The sequence below is a fragment of the Phocoena sinus genome, chromosome 15 (assembly GCF_008692025.1).
Source record: "Phocoena sinus isolate mPhoSin1 chromosome 15, mPhoSin1.pri, whole genome shotgun sequence".
NCBI lineage: Eukaryota > Metazoa > Chordata > Mammalia > Artiodactyla > Phocoenidae > Phocoena > Phocoena sinus.
The window spans coordinates 26,910,907-26,926,903 of record NC_045777.1 but is presented as its reverse complement, the minus strand read 5'-3'; the positions used below and the strand labels follow the sequence as shown (position 1 = coordinate 26,926,903).

The 15,997-nt window shown below is 50.2% G+C and overlaps 1 protein-coding gene across 5 annotated transcripts in view; it reads right to left on the bottom strand.

The window, feature by feature from the left end:
* The window catches only part of BCL2L1 (BCL2 like 1), a 51,643-nt gene extending 36,284 nt beyond the window's left edge, over positions 1 to 15,359 (bottom strand). The window contains exons 1-2 of one of the 5 annotated variants that reach the window (XM_032604613.1): positions 15,243 to 15,359; positions 13,062 to 13,737 (exon numbers count right to left, since the gene is read on the bottom strand). In XM_032604613.1, the coding sequence (XP_032460504.1) occupies positions 13,062 to 13,625 (564 nt within the window). In that variant the 5' untranslated portion in view covers positions 13,626 to 13,737; positions 15,243 to 15,359. Of the gene's footprint in view, positions 1 to 13,061; positions 13,756 to 14,030; positions 14,834 to 15,242 lie in introns of those variants that run through there. The other 4 variants (XM_032604615.1, XM_032604614.1, XM_032604611.1 and 1 more) reach the window with 4 other exon arrangements.
* Between the last annotated feature and the right edge of the window lie 638 nt (positions 15,360 to 15,997).

The window sequence follows — 15,997 nt, the reverse complement described above, 5'->3', positions numbered from 1 at the left end:
GGGGACAAGGTTATGAGCTACAACCCCCAGCTTCACGAGTCTTAAAATCTCCAAGTTCTTGGTTCAAAGGATATACATATACTCTGTCAGCCTAAAAGTCTGCTCTTGGAGTGTAGCTCCGATAGTGATCACAGCTTCTTGATCACCTGTGAAGGCAATCTGCTAATAACAGCTGTAATAGTAGCTGTCATACTGAGTAATTACATATGCCAGACTCCATGATAAATGTTCCATGTATCTTACCACTTATTTTTATGATCAAAAGAGTCTTTCAAGAAAAGTACTGCATTATTTTCATCTTTTAACAGATGAGGAAACTAAGGCTGCGACAGATTAAGCAATTTGTCCAAGGATAACCATAGAGCAAGTAGGATTCAGCACTGGTTTGTCAAATTTTGTATCTGGCTCTGAACAGTGATGGAATTTCTCCCAGGGAGGCACTGGAGATGGAAACATCAAGAATACCAAGAGCAGCTGCTTCCTGGGAGGGCTGGGACCTCCAGAGCCCCCAACAGATTCTTCCTCCCCCACTTTTATCAGGTCTGAACATCAGACAGAGAGGGAAAGGTTAAGTAAGCTCAAGCTACCCCTAGGGCAACAGGAGTCTCTCTCTCTCTCTGCTGAACCTCCAGGGGAGGAGTCTGTGACCTTCATTTGCCACCACCAACCCCCCACAAGAGAGACAGAAGGAAGGAGGGGATAGGGGCAGGGGAGTCTTTTCCCTGGGTTGGGGAGGGGTGGGGCACACCAGGGAAGAAGGGAAAAAGCATGACTGCTTCTTTCCTCTCTTGGACAAGAAGCCCGTACATGTGATGTGGTGTGTGTCCTGCACATGGAAGCCCCACAGGGGAATGCCAGGGTACCTTTTGGACCCAAGAAGACTCAGAGAGGAGAGACTGGCACAGCCCTAAACTGCAAGCTAAGCTAACAATTTCTAAGCATTGTAACTAGGTCATCAGGTTCCTGGAGAAGCCAGCTGTGTCTGGGGATGGGGGATGGGGAGGGAAATTTTGCAGTTTACCCAGATCCCTACTTCCCTTCAGGCCCCGCCCTCCCTGAAATCTGCACCTGCTCCCAAACTGACCCCTCCCCCTAGCTGGGCCCAGCTGTCAACGGCTCCCAATGCCCCACCCCTGCCTTCCATGGGCCGGAACTATGGGGGCCTCTCGGACAGGAGGTACCTTATTGCCACCTTAGCCCTTCGGAAAGGGAGCTGTGGGGCAGGGAAGGAGTGGCCTCGCCTGGGGGGTATTTCTTACTCCTTGAGGGCAGCAAGAAAGCTGGGTTCCTTTGGACCTGCCCAGGGTACCTTCCTGGCATTGTTGCCACAGGTGGCAGGAGACAGATGATGTTTCCCCTGCTGAGACCAGAGTTGCCAAAAGGCTTCAATCAAGCCTTTGAATCTGCACCTGGCCTGGAGCCCCAAAATAACAACCATGGCAGCCTACCTGATCCACAGGTCGCAGGTGCATCTGTCTTTTTTCTCCCTGCTGAGCCCTGGCTGGCAAGGGATTCTCTCTGCCAGCGATAACTAGAGACCTGGCTGCATGGCTCTGGTGTTGGGCCTCTCCCCATTGGGCCCACCTCTACCAGCAACTATCTCCATCCCTCTGCCCAGGGGCCTCCACCATCAGTCACAATTCCCTTCTCCCTGACCAGCTTTACTGACAGCCCAGACCCTCTTCCGCCAGACTGCCTCTTCACTGTCTCCCAAATGCTTCATCATATACATTCCACCCTCCAGCTGTGTGGATCTTTCACACTATCAAGGCTGCCCTCGCCACATTCGTTTCACCTACTGAAAGCCTTCACGGTCCAAATCTTCCTAGTAGGTAGTAATGATGCCTGACACCGACTGAGCATACTGTACTCAGGCACTGTGCTAGGTAGGCTACAGAATCACTCACTCATTCAGCAAGTATTCGCTGAGTGGATCCCATGTGCCAAGCACTCTGCTAGATGCTGGGGATGAAGGAAACTTGAAACAAACCCCCTACACTCCGGGAGCTTAGCTTTTACAAGAGGAGTCAGGCAGTAAGGAGGTAAACAAAGGTGGCCTCTTTACTCTTTAGGAGAGGTGATATTTGAGTTGAGACCTAAATGCTAAGACAGCCCTGATCAGATCTAGGGGAAGAGTGACCCTGGCAAGCCTATGACAAAGAGATTATCTTCATTAAGGGATGATTACTACCTTCATTTTACAGATGAGAAAACTGAGGACTCGGTGTGAACTGCACAAAGGCACACTGCTGAGAAAGCTATTATTCAAGCCTCTAGTGACCTTTCTCCTTCCTGACACTAGGGTTTGGGCTGGTAATGCAGTTGGTGAGGGAGAAGGTGCATGGGGTGATGCAGGCTGAGGGTGGAGGTCCCTGGACCAAGCCACCAATTGAGTAGCTAGCTGATGGTGGAAGTGGGCTGGTTTGGCAGGGGTCCAGGGCACCTGTGGGATGCAGCCAGGGGGTCTGTCCTCTTCCATTTCTGGAGTCTACAATACAGATTTGGCAGTTTGCCTGGAGCCATTCACCAAGGGTTGTGAGTCTATTCCTACTGCTTTAAATGAGTTTGCTTCCTTAAGGACAGAGACATTTTTGTAGCCTAACCTGCATCTAATAATAACAACCCTTCATGTTCATTGAACAGATCCTGGCTGAGCCCTTGCCCAACCCCAGGTCCTGTGCCAGGTACTCAGGGTAAAGTAAGCCAGTCCAGGCCTGCAAAGAAGCAATGATGCCGTGACTTGAGGGTAGGCTTTGGCATGAGATACAGCTGGGTGCAAGACCCAGCTCTGCCTCTTACAAGGTGTGGTACTGTGGACATGTTATAAAGCCTCTTGAAGCTCTGGATTCTCCATCTCCACACCAAAGCAGTTGTGAGGACCAAACACGATGATTATGTCAGGGGCATAAACATAGCACCTGGCACAGAGCAAGCACTCAACACATAGCACCTGTCATTATTACTAAAAAAACACTTTTGCATTTCACTTTCTCATTTGAGCCTCGCTTACTCTGGTAGGCTGGTACTATTCTCTCAGATTTATGGATGAGAATTTAAAGCTGATTTGTCTAGTGCTACACCACCAGCAAGAAATTAAGCTAAGTTTCACAGTGAGAGGCCCATGTACCGCAAAAAAAAAAAAGAAATTAAGCTAAGTTTCAAATCTGAGTGCAGAGTTTTATCTATGGGTATGTAGAAAGTGATCAATACATACTACCGTGACCCTTGCCTGGAGTGTCTGGGAGCTGAGGGGACGGATGGGTGATGCACACAGCCTGACTCAGATGGCAGAAAGACACCAGCAAGGCCCAAGGTGTGGGGCATGGAAACAGACCATTGAGGGATGGGACCCGGTCCCCCTCATTGCAGTACCCACAGTATCCCCAGCCCTTAGCGCAAATGAAGTATTCACCAGTATTTGCTGATTTAACAAATGAAACAAAACTCTGAAGACAGCTCCAAGCAATGAATCCCGCTTTAGGGAAGGCAGGCAACATTGATAACACTGAGTTAAAAGCTAGAATTCTAAGCAATTTACTGTGGGACTAAGGCCCCTTGCCTTAGTTTCCTCCCTGAAATGGGACTGAACATACCCACCTCACTGTGAAATCATGTATACAAAGAAGTCTGGTGAGTTATAAAGTGTTATCATGCATATAAAAGCAATTATCATCAGGCTACAGACCACTAAGGCAATGAAGTGTTGTGAAGACAAGCACCTCAGGTTTGAAGCCTGGGTCGTCCTGGCACCAGCCCGTGTGGCCCTGAGCATGTCACTTTTCTCTGAGTCTCAGTCTTCTCAACTATAAAATGAAGATGATACCACCTACCTTGTAGGGTTTTTTAAGATGGCTTAGAGATAAAGAACACAGGCTTGGACTAAGACAGACTTGGTTTCAAATCCTGACTCTGCTTCCCACTAACTGGGTCCCCCCAAATCTCACTGTCCTATAATGCTGAGATTGTTGGACAGTAACACAGAGATAAAATTGGTGAAAGCCCTGTCACATAGTGAGCACTGAATAAATGCCAACAATCATTTAGACACTGGTACAGTCAGGGGAGGGGGCAAGGTGTAGTGTTTAAAAGTGGGAGCTTGGAAGCTACCCTCACAGGCTTTGCCACTTACTAAGCATGCTACCCTTCATAAGTTGCTTAACATCTCTGTACCTCAGTTTCCTCATTTGTAAAATAGGGATAATAATGGTAGCAACTTCAGAGTGTTGCTCTGCGAATGGAATAAATTAATACATGTAAAGCATTTTGAACAACGCCTGGCATAGAATAAGCACTTGATAAATGTTAGGTGCTATTAATAGTAACGTTAACAATAGTATTAATCACCAAGTGGAATAAGAGGGAGGGACTGTGTAATCCTGGGACACGGGTATCCCATGGAAGAATTCTAGGGAAATCCCTGGGCAGCTGTTTGTAGGCAAGTTCTCAGCCTCTGGGAGAAAGACTCTTCTATGGAAAGGACATGAGGCTGGGGGCTCCTGAGCAAAAATCTCAGTCCTGATGACCAGGAGGCCAGTCTCTGGGGAGGCAAGTCAGGCTGCTTGGAAGGACACAGTGTTCCTGGCCCCGCCTGACTCAGGGGAACAAAGGCACGTGTGTGGCCAGGGAGGAGGGAGGGGAATGTTTCCCTTTCAAGAGCGGAACAAAGGATCTGAGGCATAGTTGAGTGCGTTCCAATCCCCTCCCAGGCTAGCTCCCATTCCTCAGATGATTGTCCAACAAGGTTTTCAACCTTCTAGCTTCCTCCTGAAAGGTGACCTCGGGAGGGAGTGGCAGGCTCCACTTCCCTCTGTCATCGGTCTCCAAGAGGCAGGATTTCTACGTGCCAACCTCTAAGACCTCTCTTAGGAGTCCCAGGCCTGTGCGGGGTGTGGGGTGGGGACCCCGGGGGAACCCAGGGTTAATGGATGACACAAGGCCCTGCAAGCGACAGGTTTAATGTCCCTCTAGGGGGAGTCCAAGACTAAAACTGCTACTTAGTGTGGAGCCAGGAGAGAACCCAGGAGTTCTGACCAACCCCCAGTGTGGGGCGGGTGTAAAACTCTGACAGAACTCAGTGGAAATACATTTTCTAAACCTTAAAGGGATGATCACAGGCTGGAGAGAGAAGCTAGGTGAAGGGTGAAGGGGGAGGAAGCGAAGAAAGTAACTGACAAGAGGAAAGGGAGAGACATGGCCAAAAAAAGGAGTTTGTGTGAGGGGGGAGCCTTTAGGGATATTACTTTCCAATTTCCACACTCTAGCCAGCAGGAATCCGACTGCAGGGCTGGGACAGGAAGCAGTCCATGGAAGTCACTGCAATGGCATTTCCTGAAGAGTGAGAGAAAAACCTCTAGTTCCGAGGGGAGCTCTGGAGTCTGCCCAAAAAGCCCTGTAGCTAGCCTTAAGGCTCCGGCTTGGCCTGAGAGTCTCATCAGGGATGAAACCAAGTAGCAGAAGGTCCCAAAGGCAGTTTCTTTCTGCAAAAACACTATTTACAAAAATCAATATGTAATAAACGGGAAGCCAGATGATGTGACTGAAGGAGCCCTTGTTTGCGGCTGCTGGTTGCTGCTGATACTGACAGTCACTATTCTGAGAGCCTTTCGACATGAATTAACTCACTGAATCTTCAGTGCAAAGCGCTATTATTATAGCCATTTACAAGTTAAAAGACTTGCCCAAGGTCACACATGACATAAGTGGTCTAGTCCAGGTGTGAAAGCCCAAACCCTGCATCTTCCTCCTGATGTAACCTTGGGTAAGTCACTTCATCTTTCTCAGCCTGATTTCTCTCTGCTCACCTCCCTGGGTGGTTGGTTATAAGCATCAGAAAAGCAAGGTGGGGGAAATTCCCTGGCAGTCGGTGGTTAGGACTCCCACTTGCAGGGGCACAGGTTTGATCCCTCATCAGGGAACTAAGATCCTGCATGCTGCACGGCCAAAAAAATACAAAGTATCTGGGAACCACAGTCCCTCAGGGAAATAATGAGCAGAACTCACTCCATTAAAAATAATAAAAAATTTTAAAAAAATGTTAAAGGCAAGGTGGATATGAAAGTGCTTTCTAAGCTGTAAAGTGCTACATAAATGTGAAGCAGAAATATTGTGGGGTCAGGGATAAACCACCCTACATTAACACTGGGATTAGTTAATTTTTAGCAATTAAAGTGCTGCAGCTGTTGATAGGAAAGAGCCATCCTAAAGCATAACTATCGTGAAATATGCCATAATGATGGAATCCACAAGGCCTAGGGCCAGTGAGAAGCAGGATTCCCAGACTCAACTTCAACTCTCCATCTTACAGATGGGGAAACTGGGGCCTGGGGTAAAATGACTTGGCCAAAGTGAGACAGTGAGTCAAGGCAGATTTGAGACTAGAACTGGGATCCTGACTAAGACCAGTGCTTGACCAACATGCAAAGGAACACTGCGGAGCTCCTGGCAGGATAGGAACACTGCTACGGCCTGCCTGCCCTAAGGATATGCCCAAAGGTCACTACGGAGTCCAAACAAGGGAGAAAAGACACTGTAGATTCTGTGAATGGGTCTCCAACACGAGCTCTGTGGCAAAGATGATCAGAATTATGATACCAACCTGTGCCGGGCTCTATGCATCTCAGGCAGATCTCGTTAGGTCTTCGCCATGGCCGTGTGAGGCAGGTAATATTTGCCCCAAGGTTCAGAGAGTTCAAGGAGCTTGCCCAAGGTCACAGAGCTAGACATGGGTGATGTGGGACCTCAACCCAGACATGGTGCAGTTATCCACACAGAATTAGCGCTAGAGTGGAGGAGGACCATTCAGCACACCACATTTGAAGAGACTATCCCAGAAGAACATCTAGCTTATGTAGCCCTGATTCTATGATCTCCAAGTGGTTAAAAAATGTGGCTTTCAAGGTGGCCAGACCCATCAATATGCCATGTGCAAGCCTAGTCTTGGTCCCTTTTCACCATTTCCACCTCTACCTCCTGATCCCAGCCACTCTTCTTTCTCACTTGACAGCTTTCACCAGCCTCTTCACTGGGCTCCTGGCTGCCACCCTTGCAGAATTCAGATCATTTCACCTCTGCTCCTAATCTTCTCCTGGCCTCTCTCATTCTACCAAAGCCAAGTCCTCACCATCACCTGCAAAGGGCCATGTGATTGGGCCCCTGGCTACCTCTCCCCCCTCAATGCCAACCACTCTCCCCTCTCACCTCCTACCACTCTCTTACTGTTTCTTCTCCAGCTACACTGGCCTTCTTGCTCATCCTTGAGCATGGCAAGCACACTCCCTCCTGATTCCATCCCTCTGCTTATAACACTCTTTCTACAGGTACCCACATCGACCACCGCCTTACCTTCTTCAGGCCTTGGCTCAAATATTACCTTTTGGTGATGCGTTCTCTATGCACTCTTTTAAAATTGCAGCCTTACCTCCTTTTGCTAGGCATGCCCTATGCCTCAATGTGCTTTATTTTCTTCATAGCACTTAGTATCACCTGATATATGTTATGTATGTATGTAATTACACGTTGTCTGTTTCTCCCCACTAGAATGTAAGCCCCACAATGCAAACTTCATTTTATTTAATGCTGTACTGCTAGTGCCTAGGACAGCCTGACACACAGCAGGAGCTCAATTAATATTATCTGAATCAATGAATGAATGTTTAGGGACTTCCCTGGTGGCAGAGTGGTTGAGAATCCGCCTGCCAATACAGGGGACACGGGTTCGAGCCCTGGTCCAGGAAGATCCCACATGCCACGGAGCAAGTAAGCCCGTGTGCCACAACTATTGAGCCTGTGCTCTAGAGCCCGCAAGCCACAACTACTGAAGCCCGCACACCTAAAGCCTGTGCCCCGCAACAAGAGGAGCCACCACAATGAGAAGCCCGCACACCCAATGAAGAATAGCCCCTGCTCTCCACAACTAGAGAAAGCCCACGCACAGCAATGAAGACCCAATGCAGCCAAAAAAAAAGAATGAATGATTAGATAAAGGGCAATTCCTATTACTATTATTCTGGTTTGATAAGTGTCTGTTTCTTCAGAAATTTAGGCAGCTTCTCTTTCATTAGGTACCTGCTACTCCTAAGACCTCTGCTCAGTGCTGATTAAACAAGTATGGACAAGATGTGGACTCCACCCTCAGGAAGTTCCTAAACCTGGTAGAGGTATGGTAGTGTTAGATGTCTTCTTTATACTAATTTAAACTCTACCACTGTGATTTACCTATCCAAGTTCTGCTGGGTACTATACCAATAAAAAAGTCTTAGACCCTCTTCCTGCAGATATTTGAAACCAGTGACCGTGGTCTCCTGGGTCTTCTCTTCCCCAGGCTAAACAAAAAGACCCAGTGGGATTGTCTCACTCAGATCTGCCAACTGGGAACGGGGAAGACAGACTGTCGGCTGGAGAGACAGAAGAGAAGCGGATCCAGGAGCAGAGTGGCTCCTTCAAAGAAAAGAGAGGGAGTCCTTGGGGAGGAACTCCATGGAATTAGGTTGAAGGTTGGGGGTGGCGACAGAGCCCTGCTCATTAGGTAGTAGGAGATTATGTTTCTGTAGAAGAGCAGCTCACTGGGAATTACCCCTAAACCTATCCATGCTAATCCCAGACAAAACCATCGCTACTAAAATAAAAGCCCTGTAATGGAAGGCTGAGGGCACTGGAAAAACCAGGGAGGACGCTCAAGTCACTGGCCTCAGGACAGATACCTGCTGGGGAAGGGACAAGTAACAACTGCTGCTTCCTGTAGCCCAAACAAATCTGATGACTACCCACACAAAAGCCAAGAAAACCCTCTAGGTTCTGTTGGGGCCCCCTGAAAAAATACTTGGGTATTTTCTACCAGAAGCTGAAGGGCTCTGTGGGGCTACTGGGGCAATCAGTCTCAGGAAGCCTGGAAAACCCTGTGATGGTGATGGCATTTTAAGGGCAACTTCAAATGTACATCCAGAAGAACCGGGTGTTTTGAGGGGGAGCCCCTGAGACACTTCTACCTCACTTTGGGACCTGAATGAGAGATTACTAAAAATTTCCACGTTTGGGGTTTCTAATGGGGTTTCCCCAAGAAAACCACAGAATTGCGAACAGCTGCTGAGATCTGCAAAAGTCGCTGAGGTGCTTCAGCGAAGCATACATTAGTGCCAAAGAAGACAGAACAGGCAAGAAGAAACCTACAGAAACTAGAAGACTACAGAGCTATGCAGCCTGGGAAAGGCCAAATTATGGTTTCTCCGCCACCCCCGCCCCAACAACTGTTCATTGCTTTCAACAATGGTGTTTCCATCAAGCTAAGGGGTTTCCCAGGGACAGTGATAACAAAATGGCCTGGCCCACTTGGGTTCCCACCACATAACTGTCCACATTCCCATTGGAAAGCCCCAGAAACACTCTGTCCCTATCATTCTAGTGAACATCTCAGTGGCTGGCTTTGTTTCTCAAGAAACTCTGGGGGCAAAGTTCAGTTTTCGTAGGCAGATAGCCCATTCATTAAAAGAGGTGCCTCCATCCTACAATTAAGGCCCAAGGAGAGCCTTTGTTCTAGATCCTTTACTAGAGTCAAGCTATGGCAGGTGTCTATCTTTATTTCATTTTACAGGTGGGAGAGATGGATGGACAAGAGAGATAAACAGGTTCAGCATCTTGGCAGGTGACTCCAGGTAGGCGGTGGTGTGGTTATATGTGTGGAATTCCAGTCCTTGGAGCATCACCCACAATTAAGGAGACATACCTGGAGCAGGCCATCTTCTCCCTTTATGCACACAATTCTTACCTACTGGTAGGGCTTGAGGAAGTTTTAACAATGAAAAATTAATAAGCCCACTCTCAGGACTTCCCTGGTGGCGCAGTGGTTGAAGGTCTACCTGCCGATGCAGGGGACACGGGTTCGTGCCCCGGTCTGGGAGGATCCTGCATGTTGCGGAGCGGCTGGGCCCGTGAGCCATGGCCACTGGGCCTGCGCGTCCGCAGCCTGTGCTCCGCAACGGGAGAGGCCACAACAGTGAGAGGCCCGCATACCGCAAAAAAAAAAAAATTAAGCCCACTCTCACTGGGCAAAACCCTGATACCCACTTGAGTTTTACCAGTGCCAGAATGTGCGGAGGCTACACACATGCCTTTGGCAGCCTGCTACTGCCAACAAAGGTGCTGTTCTTCCTGCAACTCCTGAACAAGGCCAGCGTCAGACTCGAGTGAGCACCTCCACAGGCATGTTTTGCTTGGCCCAACAGCACCTTTGGCTCACATTATTACTCCTAGGACAACCTGAAATGGAGGGAAAGAGTTTAGGCTTTGGAGTCAGGCCCACCTAGGTGTAAATTCTCACTCAGTCACTTAACTGGCCGAGGAATACCTGGGGCCAGTCACTTAGCTACCAGGAGCTTCATATGTAAACTGGGAATAAACCCACCTACCTTATAAGGTTATTGTGTGGAGTATATGAAATAGCACGTCATTTCCATGAAAGAAAGTACCATGTTTTGCTTATGGCCAGCACCTAGCACATGCCTTCCTCATAGTAGATGCTCAGTGAATTTTGGTTGCATAAGTAAAATACCTAACATAATGCCTCATGCATAAAATGTACTCTCTAAAGGCTCATTTCCTTTTCCTTTCCTGTAGGGATGCTAAATTTAGAGCACATCCCAGGGTGGAATGGCCCGTAACTCTTACACTCATGGATCCCCCAGCCACAGCCTCCAGGAAGGTTATGAGATGCCATTGCAGTAGCCAGTCGGTAAGTCAAACAGGATGGTCCCTGAGAGGGAAGTGGGTGGGTGCCTTCTACCCAAAGGATCCCATGTCACATGTTCTTTACCTCCTGGCCTCAGGGAGAATGCGTGCCCAGAAATGGTTCTGACATAACTGGCTCTTCTGCACACATCCCCTCTGTTCACCAAGAGGAAGTAACATACGGTATGCTGTCCAATGGGCTCTGATAATTCTTGAGCAAAGAGACAGAAGATGGAATTTCAATCCAGTGGTGATCTAACGAACTTGCCCAGTGCTGCTGTGTCTAAAACCTCTTTCTTGAGCAAAGAGACAGAAGATGGAATTTCAATCCAGTGGTGATCTAACGAACTTGCCCAGTGCTGCTGTGTCTAAAACCTCTTTCTACGTGCAATACCTGGTGACTAGCAATTCTCTGGTCCAGGCAGCCCTCTCAGAGGCTATCTGGCAGGCCAGGAACCTTTCCCATATTGCCTTTTGTTAATAGCTGCCAACAACCCACCTGTATTAGGACCACCGGCCAAAGACAACGGTCAGGCAAAGTGGGCAAATGGCCCAAGTCTCTACTTGGAGATGCCTCAGAGGGTGTGTCAGAAATGCTGGAATCCTGTCCCTCCTGTAATAAGTTAAACAAATATTTGCCCCCAAAGAGAATCAAAGCAGGGGGGAATAAGAGAGGTCATCCCACAAACCAATAGGAACTATTTAATCATTTATCTCTCCAGGGAGTTCATTTACAGAAAAGCTTTCAAGTCTGGTCAGCCTTAGCTAAAGAAAGCCCTCTATCTTTACCTTCCACAACCCCACCCCAGTCTTCTGACCTCTACTGACTTGACCCCTTTGCCTTTTACAAGAACTGGGAGTGGGAAGAGTTGATGAAGTTGCAAAGAAATGGGAAATAAGACAGGGGGTGGGGTTCCAGGAGGTCCCTTGCTCTGTGGTAAACTGAAGTGCCTACCACACCCTAGGCCCAGCCTCTGGATAACTGCATTCTTAACATTCCTGACTCCACGATGCATGGCCCTGTCCACCTCGGCTCCTTCAATCAATGACTTATTTTCCACAGGCTGCTTGATTTTCTGGGTTTTCTGAGGGGACAAAATACCTCTCATAAGCCCTGCCCCTCCCCGAGGCAGGGAGATAAGCAAGGAGATAGAACTGAGTTCACTGCAGAAAAGCAAAAACTGCCTACAATGACCACCAGTAAAGAATCTCTCACCACCAGCTCACCCTGACTTGGTGATGGACAAGGGAATTCCCCTCCCTAGCAAAGGAACGAGGCACAACTGCTGGGCCCAGAAAGTGTACCTGGGACCGACGACGACTACTACAGCAAACTTGCTGGTGTCCATCACTGTGCTCACATTAGCTCCAAGGACTGCAAGGCAAGGAGGGCTTGCCACATTTTTTTAGTGGAAGAAGCTGAGGCTCAAGGTAAACTGTCCGGTCCAAGGTCACACGGCTAGTTACGTGACAGGGCTGGAACTCACACCTGTGTCAGTTTGTTTCTGAAGTCTGTCACTGAATCTCAATGTTCCAAGGAGCCCCACAGACCAGGTTCTTGCTTTGCCAGCAAACAGTGCTCAGTGAAGAGGCCCCAGGGCCCCGCCGGAAAGCAACAGGCGTAACAGGGCTCCCCAACCAACCCCAGGCAGTGAGGTGCAAAGTCCCTGGGCTTAATGAGTGACACAGCAAGAGCTCCGCAAACTGGCCAACCACACAGAAAGTTGCACACTTTAGAGCCAATGAACATAGGGGCGCAGCACAGACATAACTGACCCACTGGCACAGCTTACACCCTAAAATCAGACAATCCTCAGCCATCCAAGCCAGTGGGATGCAAAGTCTGGTCATGCAAACTCTGAAATAAAGAGAACTTGATTTGGGGGAGGGAAGCCCGGGACAGGATTGACATCCCAGGGGAGTAAGATTGAAGGGGCTTGTGGGTCACTGATACTATCTTCTGCAAGCATTACACTCATCACCCCTTAGCACGGAGCCATTATGTCAGGGTGAGGGGAACACTGGACTCACTTCCCACTCTCAAAGGTTTGGGGCCAAATGAACACACAGGCTATGTTTTCCTCTGCAGAGAAACTGGAACACAAGTATGAAAGAGTAGGGTCATGAGGATGGCCAGAATGAAGATGTCTGGTCCTTGCAGAACTAGGTCACCTGTATTTCAGAACAGTTAACCTCTTGTGGTGCAATGAGGCCAGTCAGGTCTCCTTAACAAACAACGTCTCCAATAATCACCCAGCATAAGAGAGAGACATAGGGGAAAGGCTGTCGGGAATCTGACCAGAGGCCAAGGAAAAGGGACACACAAGGGGCGTGGTCCTTACCCAGCCGCCGTTCTCCTGGATCCAAGGCTCTAGGTGGTCATTCAGGTAAGTGGCCATCCAAGCTGCAATCCGACTCACCAATACCTGCATCTCCTTGTCTACGCTTTCCACGCACAGTGCCCCACCGAAGGAGAAAAAGGCCACAATGCGACCCCAGTTCACCCCATCCCGGAAGAGTTCGTTCACTACCTGCTCAAAGCTCTGATATGCCGTCCCTGGGGTGATGTGGAGCTGGGATGTCAGGTCGCTGAATGCCCGCCGGTACCTCAGTTCAAACTCATCGCCTGCCTCCCTCAGCGCTTGCTTCACCGCTGCCATGGGGATCACCTCCCGGGCATCCAAGCTGCTGCTGTGGCCAGTGGCTCCATTCACCGCAGGGCTGTCTGCCAGGTGCCAGGACGGGTTGCCATTGATGGCACTGGGGGTTTCCATGTCTGATTCAGTCCCTTCTGGGGCCTCAGTTCTGTTCTCGTCCACATCGCTAAACTGACTCCAGCTGTATCCTTTCTGGGAAAGCTTGTAGGAGAGAAAGTCAACCACCAGCTCCCGATTGCTCTGAGACATTTTTATAATAGTGATGGGCTCCACCAGTCCATTGTCCAAAACACCTGCTCACTCACTGAGTCTGGTCTCTGCTTAGTGGTTCTCTTCTGAGATCCAAAGCCAAGATAAGGTTCTGAAGGGAGAGAAAGAGCTTCAGGAAAAAAAATTAATATGCATGCCATTTACCCTACAACATCCCATTCCCTCTCCAGGTACCAGCCCTGGGTTCTTTGCGGCTCTTATGAAGGTCTGGGTCTACCTTCCAAGGGACTTCAATGAAGTCAAATTGAAAGCACCAGTGGGCTCTGAATCATCACACCGGCTTTTTTTTTTTACCTCAACCATCCCATTTTCCCCAAAATGTCTTCCTCAGAAAGTCACCCCAGTGGGTAGTCTGCCCCCCAACCCCACCCCCGCACCACCTACATTCAAATGTCTCGGGCAACGGCAGGCAGGTGCAGCCCCCGGAAAATCTTTTGTATCATAGGTCGGGCTAGGAGGTGGCAGCCGGGATGCCGGTAACTCAACCGGCCTCGCGGCGGCTGGCAAAAAAAGCAGCTCCGGCTGGAGGGATCATGCGACCCGGCGGACTGAGAGCTCAGAAGGCGACACAGGAATTACGAAGCTCAAGAACCGGCCCCCTCGCTTGCTTCCTCCTCCATCGCCCAGATCGAGGGCGGCCGCTCAGCAGCCGCGGCCTCCTGCCACCCGGGAGCCCAGCCCCCTCGCTCTTGCACGCCCCTTGGCTCTCCGCCTCCTACTGGGAGCCAGGAGAACTCTCTCGGAGATGGCTGGTGTGGGGTTTAGTTTTTGTTTTTTTCTATTTAAGTACCAGCCCAAGGTGAGGTTTCCGAAGAAACCCTGAAGGGACTTCTCAATGGGGCTCAAGGTTTCGATGAGGGGCGGAGAGAGGGAAAAACTGCCTCGGATCTGCGCTCTGACTTTAGAAAGGCCATCCCCGGGCCTTTCTGGGAGGCTGAAAGCCGGGGACCCCCCAGAAACGCCGCTGGTTTTCTCTGAATTCCCCAAAGGCCCTGGACTTGGCGATGCGGGATTGCCGGGTCCTCCATTCCCCGCACGGACACAATGGCCGCCGGCGCCCTACACAAAGACCGGGCGAGGGTGAGGCGCCGGGCCTCTTCTCGTGTCAGAGAGAGGGGTCGAGGCCAGCTCGAGACCCCCCACAGCTGAGACCACGTTTTCCTGGGGACAGGCGGCTTCCTGGCGCCCCCGGGAGGGCTTGGGGGCCGGGGGCTGCACCTCTCCGGAGCCCGGGGTCGGTGGGCTGCGGCCTCGCAGCTTCCTCCGCGCGTTAGGCCGGGTACCCGCCCGGCCACCGCCCCGTTGCTAGGTAACTACTCTCCCTCAGGGGCGCCCCCTAGACCTTTCTGGGAGGAGGGGTCTCGCCCCCGGCGGCCCGCCCCGGCGTAGCCAATCAGCGAGCCCAGGTAGCACGCAAGCAGGACGGCGAGGGCTCCCATTGGGCGCAGCGCCTGCCACGCACAGGGGAGGCGGCGCTCTCACCTGCGAGCCCCGCGAACCGTGGGGGGCCACATACCCCCTTCATGGGCCAGGTCGTTTTCGGACGCGAGCGCTCTTCGCGGCCAAGTTCCGCGCCGTGGACCTGGGCCGGCCTACCTGGCTGAAGGCTCGCGCTGTCTCTTCCGAACGAGTCGGCCTCAGTTTCCCCTGAAGAAACCGGGAGAACTTGCAAGCTCCGTCACTTCCGGTGCCGCGGCAGCGCGCGCGAGCCCGAGACGCAAGGGGAGTGCGCGCCTTGAGGACTGGCGTCAAGAACTGGGCGAGAGCGCCCCCTTGCGGTAGAGCTGGGGAACCCGGAGACGCAAGAAAAAAAAAATCAGCGTTTACGTTCACATTTCCATTCATTCATTCATTTAGCCAGTTTCATCCACCCGTCAGTTTATATATCGAAAAAGCATCGCGTTGTGGCTAAGAACCTTGTGTCTGGGATTCCAGCTTTGCCGGTTGGGCAAGTTACTCAACTGCTGCGTGCCTCAATTATCCTTAACTGTAAAATGAGTAAAAACCAACCTCCCTCATTGAGTTATTGTGATGATTAAACAAGTTGTTATTTGTGGAGTCCCTAGTATACGCTGCATAATTTCTCTCAGCAAATGTTTATTGTTTGGATTGCTGAAGTTAGAGTTAGGAACAAGACAAGACATGGCCCGTGCTTTCATAGAGATTTAAACCCTTGAGATGGAGAGAGACAGTAAACAACTAAGAAAACGAACACGGTAATTTCAAATAGTGACTAGTGCTCCTAAGAAGGCAAATCAGGGTATTGTATAAAGAGGGTGAAGGAAGAGGTGCTCCTTTAGAGTGGGTGGTCAGAGATGTAAGCCTTGTCCTCCCTGCCCAGTGAGGAAGAG